The sequence below is a fragment of the Semicossyphus pulcher genome, unplaced genomic scaffold (genome assembly GCF_022749685.1).
Source record: "Semicossyphus pulcher isolate SPU_LCO1_2020_fin unplaced genomic scaffold, fSemPul1.0.p SCAF_15, whole genome shotgun sequence".
Taxonomy (NCBI): Eukaryota; Metazoa; Chordata; class Actinopteri; order Labriformes; family Labridae; genus Semicossyphus; species Semicossyphus pulcher.
Genome location: NW_027211659.1, coordinates 524,473 through 537,855, shown reverse-complemented (window position 1 = coordinate 537,855; position 13,383 = coordinate 524,473). Strand labels below are relative to the sequence as shown.

General features: G+C 44.8%; 1 protein-coding gene across 2 annotated transcripts; it reads right to left on the bottom strand.

Moving 5' to 3' along the window:
* Window positions 1-3,089: 3,089 nt before the first annotated feature.
* Window positions 3,090-12,139, bottom strand: tnfsf11 (TNF superfamily member 11). 2 transcript variants are annotated; one of them, XM_069663338.1, is made up of 4 exons: window positions 11,710-12,139; window positions 9,484-9,519; window positions 5,192-5,309; window positions 3,090-4,920 (listed from the first exon to the last, which is right to left on the bottom strand). In XM_069663338.1, exons 1-4 carry the CDS (start codon window positions 11,908-11,910, stop codon window positions 4,475-4,477), a joined length of 801 nt encoding a protein of 266 aa, XP_069519439.1. In that variant the 5' UTR covers window positions 11,911-12,139; the 3' UTR covers window positions 3,090-4,474. The 2 variants fall into 2 exon arrangements, with proteins under 2 accessions (XP_069519439.1, XP_069519440.1); XM_069663339.1 differs by having other exon boundaries at window positions 3,090-4,917.
* Window positions 12,140-13,383: the final 1,244 nt, after the last annotated feature.

Here is a 13,383-nt window from a genome sequence, read left to right as displayed (position 1 = left end):
TACGCTCACGGCTTCAGCTATTTAAGTCTGAAACACAGTAAGACGATGACCACCACAGATGAAGTGTTGCAAAAGTCCCTGCAAGTACTGTTTGTTATTTGAGAAACATACTTCTCCAAAAGCGAACAAATGTCGTTCCAAAAGTATTTATAGTATATATAAAGTACATTAAAGCTCTTATATTTTACACTCTTGCAGGCTGATCAGGCATCATCACAGTTGGGCAGTAACACAGAGGGAGAGGACCCTCAAGCAGCGTCATTTATTTGCACAAAAAACAACAAATTAAAGGGTTACTGTTGCAGGGTCCATTGGGAACGAATAAGAAGATATCCTAAAGCCAGGTGGAAACACAGGCAGTGCCGCGAGGAACACGTCCACACAAGAAGCAAGCGTCGAACGTTTGAAAACCAAGAGAAACGTAGCACCCGACTCACGGAGCTACAGAATATTAATCAATCTTTTATGGTGCAGTAGGTCTATGAATGGGGCCCTGGGTACAATTTAAAATACAATGTTGCTGTTTCCTGTATAATTAACTTATTATACAAGGTTACAACCTTTTTTTACTTCATTTACTCCAAAAACAATAACTGGCGGTGCCTCCAATAACAATAAGAATGTATTAAAAACCCCCCACTAACACCTGGCCTTTTTGCTTAGTGGGAAAGGCTACAATCGGCTACAATCGACTCTGCAGTAGACCCGGGTAATTATCGCCTCAGCTCCAATCGGCATCGATGGGAACACAAAACCCGGGTCAACCCGCTAATCTCCGGTCCCTTTCCGGCACGATGCTATGCTCCATTGGAAACTTCTACGACTCCTCGTCATCTCAGCTACAAATTCCGCCCGTCTCCGTCGGAGCAGCGCTCGAACATCGTTCCAAATTTGTCTGCACCGAGTTTGATAAATAGACAGAATGAGTAATAGAAAAAATAAAGACATAAACACGGCAACATCTTCACTGATTACTAACCCTGTCTCCGGCACGTTTGTCAGACGGTGACGCAGCAGAAAAGAGACCGAAAGGAATCAGAATTTATAAGTGGGTCTGAAAAAACTGCGTCAACGCGCTAATTTCAGTGGGAAAGAGATATTACTACATTTTTCAGATCACAAGTGCATGTCACCTTTAAGATATGAATAAACAGCAATAGCCTGAGTCGTAGCTTGGGTGCGTTGCGGCCTTACAACTGTGATGGCCGCTTCACTTGTTTACACAAGCAGAAATAAAAGGCGTGTGCAAGGTAATCAGTACTCACGAGTCCAGGGAATATTCAGGAGATGGATGAGGGGGAAAGAAGAGGGAGAAGCTGGATGTAATGGACGGCCAGCAGAGCGCAGCAGAAACAGCAGCGACAGTCGATAGCACATCAGCAGGAGGGAAACAGCCTTCAGCGGGCCAAAGAGGACGTCCCGAGCCGCTCTCTCTCAGTCACACGTCTCCTGAATCAGATACATTAACTAAACAAGTCCATGCGCGATATCATGCCGATCTAGCATTAGCTTGTATTAACCAATTGTTTCAAATGCAAAGCTATCAGTGTCAAAGCTATTTTGGTAATGCTAACGGCTATTAGCGATTAGCAAGTCAACTCGGTTTTAAAAATTATAACACTTAGTCACAATAAAACATACACAAACTCCTAATTCCGTCTGGTAGATCACAACAGTCCAAAACACATGATAACTGGTCGTCAGTCACTCTGTTGCTTTCGCTTCAGCGTGTCTCTGCTCGATAACTAGCAGTTTACGGCTAAGCCCCACACCGCTACGTGACAGTGGACTTGGATTGGCTGTAACTTTACGACCTACCAATCAGATTAAAGAAAACAAAAGATTGACAGGTTATACTTCTAATCAGGTTAGACTGTAGGGCTGACTGCACGCGCGGGCTCACGTAGGCTACATCAAAACAAACTACGCTCATTTGCATCCACTTTGACTGTACTTTAGCTTTTAAACACATTTATATACATTTTAACAATATGTGAACATTTTTTAACTGATTTTACATGTTTTTTAAAGTTATTTTTATCTTTATGTCTAAATGAATTTTATCTAGGGCTACACAAAGATTAATACCCCGGGAAGGTGAGGGTAATCAGGCACAGGTGAACCGATCAAGAAACAGGTGAAAACAATAAGGATGGGTCACACAATCCCACAAGCGGAAAACACACAAAGACAGGAAGTAGATAGATTGTTTTTATTAAACCTGCCACTGAAGCATTAGACTTTCTTCTCCACATTTTACTTCATGATCAAAAGTTCCAGCTTCGACCTTTATGACTTTATTCTCAACATATGGGCTTCCTTCTTTTCTTTCAGTCCTACTCGCAGTTTTATTTTTTACGCCTGGTCCTAACTCTCTTCCGTAGCTCAGTCAGAGCTGTACAGTTCAAAATGAAAATCATGTCAAAACTCGAAATAATAATCATCTCCTTATGCACCTCAGCCAAGTTTTTCTCCTAAAACCTCAGATTTTATTTCAAACTCTAACATCTGAACAATGGGAATGAAAATCTGTGTGAGGTCCCGGCGTACAGCACAAACGTGTGAACCACTCTCTGCCCGTTCTCTGGTGAACGCCCAAGTGCAGACAATAGAGGAATTGTTTGGCTTTGTGTCCAACGTTAAAACTCTCTCGCACATGCCGTGGGGCTCCATGGGAGACCCGTCCCCACAACACAGAAAAGTGCAAAATGAGTTTCTCATCTTTATTCGCATCACATGCAGTCTGTTTCTTGTTTGTTCTGCAGGTCGCTGTGTGCTGTGGTCCACGTGTCTGCTGCGAGTTAGCAGCGCTGCAGCAGCAGTGGGCGGCTTTTCTATACAACCTATCTCTGTAACGAGCTGGTGGGCCGCTCTGACCGGGGAACGGAGCAGCGTGACTTCACTCTTTTGGCCATAGTGGTGTTGAATTTTCCAAAGATTGTGGAGATTATCAAATTGCACAGCCCAGTAATACTACAGTCAGGGTGGCCTGTTCATCAGGTTACAGGAGAAGGTGGCTGCGATTGAATCCTGTGAGATATCAGTCTGAGTCGGGTAATGTCAACACACACGATACACTCTGTTACAAAAGTAGTTTTTTTTATTAAAACATACAGAAACATAAATAAAAAAAGAACACTGACTGGAAGAAAGTCTATCAGATGAGAATCTTACAGGTATGCTACAATCTTATAGAAGAAACAACATATCCATATTGCTTTTGGCTAGGCGAGTGCACACAGAATTGTCAAAATGAAGATACATAAATATGGAATTTAAAATGAAGCCCCTGTGTTTGAGTAACAAAAAGCATGTCTACTATTTCCTCTAAGTGCTGCGTAATGAATGTCATACAGACACAAAATATAAATGATTTCTACAGCCAAAAGGTCACTTTAACAATGACCTCACTCTTCTATGGCTAATAAATAAATATTTAGTGCATATTCCCATTTAGCTCGCTGAAGAGCCGAATGAAAAACAAACATTTAAGTTAAAGATGAACCAAAGTCAACATGGTTCCTCTAGTTAAAGAAGACAAGCGTCTATTCTTGTCATTTATGGTCAGACAGTCCAGCTATCTGCATCGCCTGTTGATTGTCATAAAATAACAAACACGTGTCATTTTCCTCTGCAGTTTTAAATGACATTGTCGTGTAAATCGCCTTCAGTAAAGCAGGCCACTCGGAAAGTTTCATTCAGACAGAAGACTGGAGATTTTAAGGCACACGACCTTCTTTTCAGACCGGTTTCGTTGCTTAAAATACAAAGTCCACGTTGAAGTTCATGACATGAAGTTTAAACGACGCCTTAGAGAGGGTTTTATAAATCCCTATCTAACTTCCTATTTCAAATCATACCTCTGAGTTACTCACTGCGAGGACGCCTCATCGCTTCCCTTGTTCACACTTGCAAAATCTTTCAGGAAAACATTTGTGCATCACTTCAGACCGGGGACATGTTTTTATTCTGTGATAATCTGCTAAGTACAAGCAGATGCTCGGTCAGCTACGTTTGTTCCAACATTCAACTTTGATAAATCCTTTCTCACTGCCCTCTTCTGCCAACAACACAACCTCCTCAGTTGCTCCCTTTATGGATTGTTTAATAAGTGCATAAACACATGTCCACGCTTGCTGTTGTAATCTGAACTGAAGTGTATTGAACTGTCTCAATACAAACAGCAAAAACGTATTAAAAAAAAAGTCTGTCACAAAGCTATAAAAAGTCAAAAATAGTCCAGTGCTATTTAGCTGAGAGCTGTGTGTCTCACTTTGGGGTGTAAGTGCCAAGACAAGTTTTTAAGGTGACTACCTCTGCCATGTTTCTCTTCAGAAGGACTCCAAGGCTGTTTGGTGAAGAACAAAACACATGTACAATAAAAAAAACACTTTTTTGATCATCATTATAAAATCAGTGGTTCTTTGGCATATCAAAAGTTCAGTAGCATGTCCGCTCCTCGTGTTTTTAACTTTCAGTTGCCCAACTTTATGGCCCCAAAATACGTCCCTTCCCCCTCCGGGTCCAACATCCAAGCGTTGGACACATTGACAAACAGGGCGTCCCCCTCCTCCAGCCGGACTCCCCGGCCCTGTTGGGCGCAGTACATGTTATAGCTCATGCTGTTCCAGCGCATGGTGCTGCCTGCCTTCATCAGCAGCACAGCCTTGCTGTTCTGTTTGATGCTCTCGTGGTAGACGTACTGGATGAGCTGCGTGTTGCTAACATCCACCGCTGGGGTGCCGGCCTGACTGCTGCTGTCCTCCGGTGTTAACGTGTAGTAGCGGAAGCAGGTCTTGGCGTAGACGTAGTAGAAACCAGACTCCTCCACCAGCAGTTTCCCCCTCTGGTAGCCCATCTTTTGGCGGTACACATGCAGTTCTTCCCAGTCGATTGTAATGGCTTTCTTCTCACTCTCTTCTTGGAAACAAGAGCAGCAGAAAACAACACAAGTCTCGGTTATTCTATTCATCGTAAACCAACCAGAGAGACTTCAGTGTAAACTCTTCATAAGGTCATGGGTCAAATCAAATCAGGTTAAACATTAAAAGTAACTTGTATAGGCGAGGGAACACCGCTGTGCTGGCCAATCAAGAGAATCCATCACAAAAACAGGAAGTAACTTTGTAATTTGGTTAGTAATAGGCTTCTTTATAATAAATTGACAGGATGGTGTTACAACTGGACTTACTCTTCGAGTACTCCTGGTGCGGTTTGATTGGCAGGTGAGCTGACGGCAGGCTCTCCCTCGAAGGTTTGCACCGTTTGGGTTTCTTCGGGTCTCTCAGAGCGTCCAGCACCGGCTCACTCTGCAGGGAACACATTCACAACAACTGAGTGATGAACTACTACGTGTGTGTGTGTGTGTGTGTGTGTGTGTGTGTGTGTGTTATCCCCCAGAAAGTGTGCCCAATTTGAAACTTAGACCCACACAGGAGGTTAGAGTGATTTACGCGCACACACAAACGACTGATCCTGACAGACAGGCACACTCTGCTCTGCGGTCTCTTTGAACAACCGTCCGGGATGGTGTGAGTGCGTATCTAAGATGAGCGTACATGGACAGCTAACTTCTTCTCACAGCCCTGGTTGTTGCTGGGGCCGGAGGCTGCGGCAGCGAGGCCTCCTGCTGAGTGTAACCTTTCAGATAGATTGCTCTCCTCACGGATTTGGCACAAAAAGCATCTGGACTGTATTCAACCCCCAAAAAAGCGGATTCTATTCAAGGCGCCGTCATCCGCAGTCTGTCGTCCTCAGGCAAGACTGAGCATATACACTCAAAGAAAACATGGTCTCCAAGCAAGTAAACAGTTACTGTGCCGGAGCTGCCAACCCGCTTACACATCTGGCACAAGATTAAAACATCAGGCGTGTTTTGTTTTCTGCTTATAGCTACAATCTTACACTCACACACACGAGGCCTCGGAGGTGGAAATTAATCATCTTAAAAGTTTCACTATTTTGTTAGTTCATTGGGTATGCAGTGTTTAACTTTGAGCTGCCAAATATTTTAATAATTGAAGAATCATTTCAGTCACTTTTTAAGCAAACATGTCAAACACTTGCTGCTTCCAGCTTCTTAACGGTCAGTGTTGTTGCTTTCCTTTGAGACCGTTTGAAGAGGTCTGTTTGGACTCAAACATTTGAGACATGAATCGATGAAACAGTCTGCATTTGCAGCTCGAGGTTTAAGGTAAGCTGTTAATGAAATGAGCCATGAGCCTTTATTTAAGTGTGCATGTATACATCTTTGCGTGTAATATAATAGTGTGGTAAATGTCAGTGCAAAAAAATGTACACTCAACTGTTTTATTATGATTACATCCTAAAGAAGTTTAAACTTGTTTTATGGTCACAGAGTCATTTCCTCTGATCCAATCATCTCAGGTGTCCTGGAAACACATCTCACCTCCACTCTGAGCAGCCAAAAAGGAAAAGGGAAAGTGTTGGAATGAGAAGCAGTTTTCAACAGAAGAACCACACATGGCGCCTCTGAACACTAACACAAATAAACTACACAACACCATTTGCAATGTTTTGCAATCCTGCACCTGCGCTGTGCTAATATTACTGTCAAGTATTTATTCACAAACCAAGACCAGACAAATTAGCTCGACTCGCGCACTAAGATTAGCACTGTCTGCCCTCCAAAAACAATTTGCTGCACAAACATGTTTTTAGCGCTGCGTCTTGGAATGAGACGGGGGTAAACATCGTCCTGCCAAGGCTGCAGAGTAATTGTGAACGCGCTCCCATTTGGCCCTGCAATGAGGCATCTATCTTGATTTGTGGTGTGGCTGCGTCATACCTCTTTAACCAGAGAGAGGAGATTATTTAGACAAAGTAGCAGCAGCTTGGCAGCTTCCAGAATCTACACTGTGATCTAGAATTAAAGTGCAGCATGGTGACAAAACACGCTGCACCAGACAGAGCTGCTGCACGATGAAGGACAAACGTCTGCCTGGAAATACATGAAGACGCTGCGGCTGACTTCATTCACATGCTTGGACCTTAAATGCAACAATGCATGCAGGCTTCAACTCAGCCCTATAACTACAGACCACATTCATCAGTCAACGTCTCCATTATACTGATGAGTGGTTTCTGAGATGCTGCAGTAGAACAAAAGTCCTCTCACTCAAAGCTCGGCCACCAAAGCAGTTTGTCTCTTTGTGTTCCATCAATCAGATCTCCCTCTCACACAGATCTCCACAGACTGTAAACACTCGGGTCATGAGCCGGGTCTGAATCACGGTCCTGTTCTCACCACTCCCGAGATCGCACTGACCACAGCCCCGGCCCGGCGGAGGCCCAGCCTGTACATCCTGCCTCACATCAAAGCTGACAGCGGCCCACCGAGGCCTGCTCTCCAGCAAACCCCCTGAACTGTCAGCGGCGGTCTGAGAGCTGACCCTAACACAACACAGTGTGGGCCAAGTGGACCTGTCACCCAGACACCTCATAAAGCTCCCAGCACGTCTCCCAGCGCTCCATGGGAAACAGCCGAGGGCTAACGGCACAATGAGCTCCTCAGTACGAGATCAGGCCGGGTGGTTTGTGTGAGAGCTCCACCAGGGATTCCCAGGGCAAACACAAATACATCATTTCAAAGGAAATTTAAGCACAATGGGAAACTGAACACCAGCGAAGCAGAGCAGTGCTTTTACTCTGTGTTGCTTTTACTTCCTGGATGCTTTTTGCGTCTGCTCTGTAAAACCTGTGCCAAAAACAGGGCAGCGACTTCCAAACAGGGATTAGAGAAAAATATGACTTCAGCAATTAAGAATTCCTACTTTACAACTCCCTCATGCTACTGCTGCTCATCAGAGGAACTCTGTGCAACCACTGACGCCAGAGCGTGACTCACAAGTAGAAGATGCAGTAAACTATTCTATGCACTAATCAAACTAGTGGAAAAGTCCTAAATCATAATCTATTTGCCTCCATATGAAAGGCAGAGAGGTGTTTTCCCGCTGTGGTCTGACCACCTGGGGCTCAGTGTTTTGCTTTACAGAAGCTGTGGTATGTTCAGAAACACACCCACGGGGAAATCATGACTAATGTCAGTGCACAGTTGCAGATTATAATCTTATTTATTTTGTGCAGCTTTAACTGTTCTCTTTTAAAAACATAACCACATTATTGCACGCACTGTAATTCCTCTTTTGACAGTGACAGCAGGTAAATACCTGAAGGTAAATACCTGGTACACTTCAGAGCAGCTCTAAAGGCATCGACCTAGGAGACATGTTTTTATGCTAACTTTGTTTCAACTCAATTTCCCCTCAAGTGACAGATCACTTAAGGGGAAATGAAGCATATCAATCACAGTCTTCTGACTTAAAGCAAAGATGTCCGTCAGTCCTGATGTTCAATGATAAGACCAAAGGTGTGTGTGTGTGTCAGAGCTGTGCATCGTAACAATCTCACGATACGTGTTGCGATTGTATTGCATCTTTATGTTGAGAAGTTTTTACCAACAGCGTGCATGCAAAGATTTGTGGCAGTGATTCAGTTTTACCCCCCACCACTAGGTGGCAGTGTAGTAATCTGTCATCTGCCATATAACTCTTCCTCTACAACAAAACAATCGACTCGTAGCCTCCAGGTGAAAGTTGAAGCCAACACAGAAGAACCTGCATTGTTTCCTTCGGCCAGCAGGGGGCGACTTTAGAAGTCTGGCTGTATAGAAGTCTATGAGAACATGCTCCTCCTCCTCTCCTGATGTATTCCCTCAGTAAACATGTTCCTAATGAGTTTATGGTCTCTTCTTCAACACAGCATGATGTTCATTTAGTCACTGATGCTCCCATTTAGAGTCACACAGACCAGGAAGAGGGGAGGGCTAAGGGCGGGGCTACCTGTGAGTGACAGGTTGCTCCTACTTAAACCCGAGGCGTAACAATGTGCACCCTCAAGATCAAATCTGGACGCTTCTGGCTTATAAAAAGCAAGATGGCGACGGCCAAACTCAAAGCTTCAGAGCAGTAATCTGTGAACCAACAGGTGACGACGCGGTGGCTACGTCAACTCTGTATACACAGTCTCTGAAAAAAATGTAAACTGGAGAGAGAGTGGAAGAAGCTCATAACGGGGACGATACATCACCTTGTTTACAATATATCACTATATATTGAATTGTAATCCCAGTGTTATGATACAGATCGTACCAGACTCCAATACGCAGCAGGAAAGTATGTCTGATGTGCATTTATCAGAGTCCAACCTCAGAGCTCTGCGTTTGGTGAGTGTGAGCTAAGAATAAACATCTGTCTGTATCCTTAAGATAACATCTGAGCATGTGAACGATTAAACCACAAACAGGTCTGAGGACTGATACATTCTGTCATTCTGTTCTTACAGCACTACTGTGTGTGGAGTCTTAGCAGGAAGCAAATCAGTTAAATGCGTTCTCTCTGAGTGGACTGTGCTCCAGTCAGAGGGCGTGTTGTGCTGCTGAGGTTAACCAGGGGTCAAACTCACCTCTATGGGTCGATGCGGCGCTGTGGTCAAATCCACCTGCAGACAGAAACACAGGAGCAGAGGTCAGAAAGGTCAGAGTTAAGCAATCACCAGTTATTGCCTTTCTCAGGAGATCTATCAGTGCGTGCGAATGTTTCTCTGACAGGTGTGGGAGGGAGGATTTCAATCTTACAGGAAGACAAGCAGAGATTCAGACTGGCTGTTTGTGTGTGGGAGTGGGAGGCTCAGTTATTTCCACGTCAGTCTGCATTCCTCTGCAGCAGGCGAGAGTCACAGTGATCAAGGATGTAGCATTAGTGCTTATTTGCGGTGCTGCTTGAAGTCTCTGCAAACTTTGCTTAAAATAATAAAAATGTATAAATGATCTCAAAGTTGAGGGCCTCATGAAGCATCCAAACACCTGAGTGAAAATATTACTTTATAACCATCAGTATCTTTAAGAGCGTGGAGGCGGGGCTTTCCCCGTGATTAGATGCAGAATTATTTAAAAGATATCAGAGTATAACCACGCCCAATCAAGCACAATGTGAGGAAAGTTTACAGAGACTTAAATGAGAATACTCTGAAGACTCTTTATAACAAAGTCAGAAGGCACGCAGCGAGATGCACAAAGAAAAACACCAATAAAAACACGCTTTTCCTCCTCATGAACGAATCAGAGAAAGAGTTTTAAATCTCCCCCCAATCAGCACATTCCATGCAGGCACGGCACTGTGCAGATTCCAGCTCTCCTCCTCATCTCCAGGAAGCTCTTACAGGTGTTGAGGGCAGATGATGGTCTGCTGCCAAACTCCAGTCCACACTCCTCCTGACTCATGCTCAAAGTGCTACCATATGCAGCTGTCATCATGAGAACAGGCTGCGTTTTTAATCCCGCTCTAACTTTGACTGACTGAAGGGCATCTGATGCTGCTGGGGAACACTTCGATTACTCCCAGAGATCTGTTCCCACGTCCATTTCGTTTCACAAGCAGACCAATCCCAAGATTTAGAGCACAAATGTGATTACAGACATGAAACTAAATATTGTGTCCTTCTTCTCTCGGGGGTTTTTCCCTTATTTTCCTACCTCCCCTTTATTTCTTTTCCCCCTCTGGCTCACATCCATAACATAACTAGCTGCTACCACACTGCAATGTGTTTATGCCAAAGACAAGCCAAAGAAATTTATACATACAAACACAGAGACAGAGAGAGAGACAGAAAGAGAGAGAGAGAGACGGATGCTCCCCAGGTGACCTCGGAGCATCCTGACAGAGCCGGGATGCGGTCTGCTCTCTTGGCTTGTCGAAACATGACAATTATTCAACTCAAGAACCGCCATCAAGTAACAAAAACAGCTGAGGCAGAATGTAAATGTTATTCTACAAGATCACATGCACTCAGCTTTCAAGAGAACAAACCTGACCAGAAAATAAATGGACCATGTAGGGACATTTTGATAATGTCTGTGACTTTTGCAACAAGTCAGAACATCCACAAACTCTGCCTCCAGACTGCTCAGAAGCAGACCTGCTTCTGCTCCAAAGTGTGCAGCTTCTGACACGTATGAATTACAGATTTACCCCCGGATGGCATGTAAACACGCACAAGAATAACAGCAGCCTGGGGCCCGGGAGTGAAGGCATCTGCATTTTGCAAATAAGACATCTTGCACGACTGACACATGTAGGATTTGCAGCGGGATTAACAGATGTTATCACTGCAAAACGGATGATCTGAATCGAGCTGCAGCTCCTGGAAAAATCTCTGCTGAAATAACCAGTCTCTTTGGGCTTTGCGAGATTGCTATCAGTCAGATAGTGCGTTTTACAGCGAGGGGAAGACGTGTTTAAGTGCCTGCCGCCAAAGCGCAGCGCCTTCAAAGAGTGCCAAGAGTGCAGGAAATCTTGGCGCACAAATCTGCAGAACTGGCTCCATGTTCAGGCTTTTTCACTTCAGTAGAATCCACCTACTAAACTTCTGAGAGCTCACCGCCAACTTTATACAGAGCAGCAAAACTTGTCTGGCAGTTTATGGCATTATAAAATTGCGCAAACACCGCTGGACTATCTGAACTCGCTCTGAGCCGCACAGAGACCTATTGACAGCGTTTGGAGATAAATATTTACACACAGACAACCAGAGCTTGAGTAATCCCACAAAGGCGCAGGAATGACTGTGCAGAGTGTGTCATTGCGCACCGGAGATCAAAAACCAGACCACACTGTGTCTCATCGAGCCTACCTCTTGCAGGTAACCTGTCAGGTGTAATAAGATCGCCACGCTGGAAGCCACCTGAAGCAATCCCATAACAGCGAGGGTCCCGAACAGGAGGGGTCGGTACGTGGGCTCCGAGCTCTGCACCGAGTGGAAGCGGTGCTGCCCGGCCTCCATGTCGACGGTGTTCCGCAGGTAGCCTCTGTACTCACTGTGGGTAGCTGCCATGATGCGCGCTGTGTGTGTGCGTTCAGCCCCGGGGCCAGGTCCCAGACAGACTCACTGCGAGGAAGGAAACCGACTGAGACTACAACAGTGCCTATAATCAGCGGTGGGTGGGCTGAAGGAGCTCGTTCTCCGCTGCAGCCAATCAGAGGGATCCCCCGGTTCACTCTGACAGACGAGGAAGAAAAGCGTGAAAGAAGACTGGAAACCAGAGCTACATGAACCAGATCGACCTGAGCGCACGACAGGTACAGCGAGCTCTTTATGGCTCCACGAGCTCTTTACCGAAACACACTGACACGTGATCCACCCCTTCTGCGCGTCACACCCCCGGTGACACACACACACACACACACACACAGTGCACCGAGGCTGCAGCAGGGATGAATTAAAGAGGAAATTATGAGAAGAAGCTTTTAACTCAGCAGTCATCAGTTTACACGCCTCTGAGCGGAGATCAGATCAAACTCACAAACAGAGAAAAAAAACTTTTTAACATTTAAACCAAAGTTTAGAGTTTTTTCTAAACCAAAGACATTTCACAGAAATGAAACAATGTGGATGAAGTTCAGACTGATGTCATTTCACCTTCAGACCCCCTCCGCTCATGTTTTCAGACAGACTTGAAATTGCATCTCCTCCTCCTCCTCAATCAACTGAATTCAACTGAAAAATCTAAAGGCAAGGCAAGTGAGTGTCCGGAGCAGCTGTTCCGCGTATCAGGCGGAGAATCATTCAGAAGAATAAATTGTGATGATGTCACAGTCGGCCTACACCAGCATGACTTATGCAGGATTGATTGTTTCACTAGAAATGTGTCGAAAATGTAAACATTCCGTTGTATTAAATGTTGGGAAAGACTTATTCATGCATTCATCACATCCTATTGTCATTTTCTGTTATCTGGAAATATCCAAAAAGTCCCTGGCAGGCCTCCAGCTTGTAACAGATAACAGGTCAGATAACGTCATCAGCCCACTCCTCGTCACACCCTCAATTCAAATAATTACATTCAAACATATTCATGGAGGCGCGTTTGGATCCTGGAGGTGCATCAGAAGACCCTCCGACTCCTCACAAGCCACCATCCTCGAATGATCACGTGTTACTTGTGAACTGGTGTAAAAACTGAACTTTATGTGTAAAGGCTTTCCTGCCTTGAGATGTCTGAGGAATGCACATGTGAAGCTGCAGCCAGCATGCATTTGGATTAGCTTAGCACAAAGACTGGGGAAGTGACAGCAACCAGCCGGGCTCTGCTCACAAGTCAGATCAAACAAAAGGACAAATCTAAACTCGATAAGTTTTATTCTGTTTGTTTCATCTGTAGAACGACTAAATGTCTTAGCTAGCATGCAACCTGCAGAGACTCACGGCCCGGCTGGCCACAAGCTCTCTGTGCAGCACGTCTGTGTCATGCTCTGCATTGGAGGTTAATTCGAGAAGTTGATTTCACGCCGACATAAAAAGTTCTTG

What these genes read in the sequence shown, in the direction of transcription:
- tnfsf11 (XM_069663338.1), bottom strand. Translation starts at nt 11,910, where the DNA reads ATGGCAGCTACCCACAGTGAGTACAGAGGCTACCTGCGGAACACCGTC. An exon ending in CGCCGCATCGACCCATAGAG is followed by an intron (nt 5,310 to 9,483) that starts GTGAGTTTGACC and finishes TGTTCCCTGCAG; the next exon opens with AGTGAGCCGGTGCTGGACGC. An exon ending in GCACCAGGAGTACTCGAAGA is followed by an intron (nt 4,921 to 5,191) that starts GTAAGTCCAGTT and finishes CTTGTTTCCAAG; the next exon opens with AAGAGAGTGAGAAGAAAGCC.